Here is a 939-nt window from a genome sequence, read left to right as displayed (position 1 = left end):
GGCGCACCGGACCATAGGATGCAGGGAGGTCCGGTGCGTGTTATGGAGCACTGAACAGACCGGAGCTTCTGTCACAGAAGCTGCAGTTAGTGACCGCTGAGACAGTTGGCGCTGTGATTACAGCGCCACGGTCTCAGTGATCACACAGAGCAGACGAAGAACGTCCGTTCTTTGTCTGCTCTATCTAGGTTCTGATTAGGTCACTCGTATTAACCGAGCAGTGGCTCCTACTGTACATTTAGCTCTGCTTTAGCAGGGCTAAATGTACCCAAAACTATGCCCGGCGCCCGAAACTACATGTCCCGGGTGATAGGGATTCGCTCCATAAGACGCACACACATTTCCCCCCGCCTGTTGGGGGGGGGGAGTGCGTCTCATGGAGCGAAAAATATGGTATGTGTATTTTTCTTTTTGTATAACATTTTTCCAATATAAATTGGACCTTATTTTTTTTTCTTCTACCAGGGCACTGTGAAGCAGACTTACTCGAATCCTCCACTGGTTGACAGCGAGCTTCTAAGATTAAGCTTGCGTCTCTTCAAAAGGAAAACAGCAGCTTCTTGTCAGGAAAGGACTGATGATCACAGACATTCTGTACTAAACAAGCAGGCAGAGACTTGTGCTTCCTAATTCCACAAAAGACTGATTGCTTGCTATCATAAACTTTGTATTTGTGTTTCCATAAACAATGTGCAGCCATTTTTAAATGACCTACTTCATGACTCTTTCATGGAAAGTAAAGAATTTTTTTTAATGTGAGTGCATTTTTTTACATTGCAAATGTTTAAACATGCAGTGGTTTAGTATATTCATACAAATTTTGTTTTTTAACTTTCATTAGTTAAAACTTATTTACTGCAGAATTCAGGACTATTTTGGTCTATTCTAGAATTCAGCAGTTACTTTAGAGCTCCATTAACTCATGTGTCTGAAAACTTA

The 939-nt window shown here is 42.1% G+C and overlaps 1 protein-coding gene across 5 annotated transcripts in view; it reads left to right on the top strand.

The window, feature by feature from the left end:
• The window catches only part of ZC3H13 (zinc finger CCCH-type containing 13), a 54,370-nt gene extending 53,654 nt beyond the window's left edge, over positions 1 to 716 (top strand). For all 5 annotated transcript variants that reach the window (XM_018565299.1, XM_018565298.1, XM_018565295.1 and 2 more), the window contains one exon: positions 466 to 716. In XM_018565299.1, coding sequence (XP_018420801.1) covers positions 466 to 630 — 165 coding nt within the window. In that variant the 3' untranslated portion in view covers positions 631 to 716. The remainder of the gene's footprint in view (positions 1 to 465) is intronic.
• Positions 717 to 939: the final 223 nt, after the last annotated feature.

The sequence above is a fragment of the Nanorana parkeri genome, unplaced genomic scaffold (genome assembly GCF_000935625.1).
Source record: "Nanorana parkeri isolate BGI_ZX_2015 unplaced genomic scaffold, ASM93562v1 scaffold829, whole genome shotgun sequence".
NCBI classification, from domain to species: Eukaryota; Metazoa; Chordata; class Amphibia; order Anura; family Dicroglossidae; genus Nanorana; species Nanorana parkeri.
This window is presented reverse-complemented; position numbering and strand designations above follow the sequence as displayed.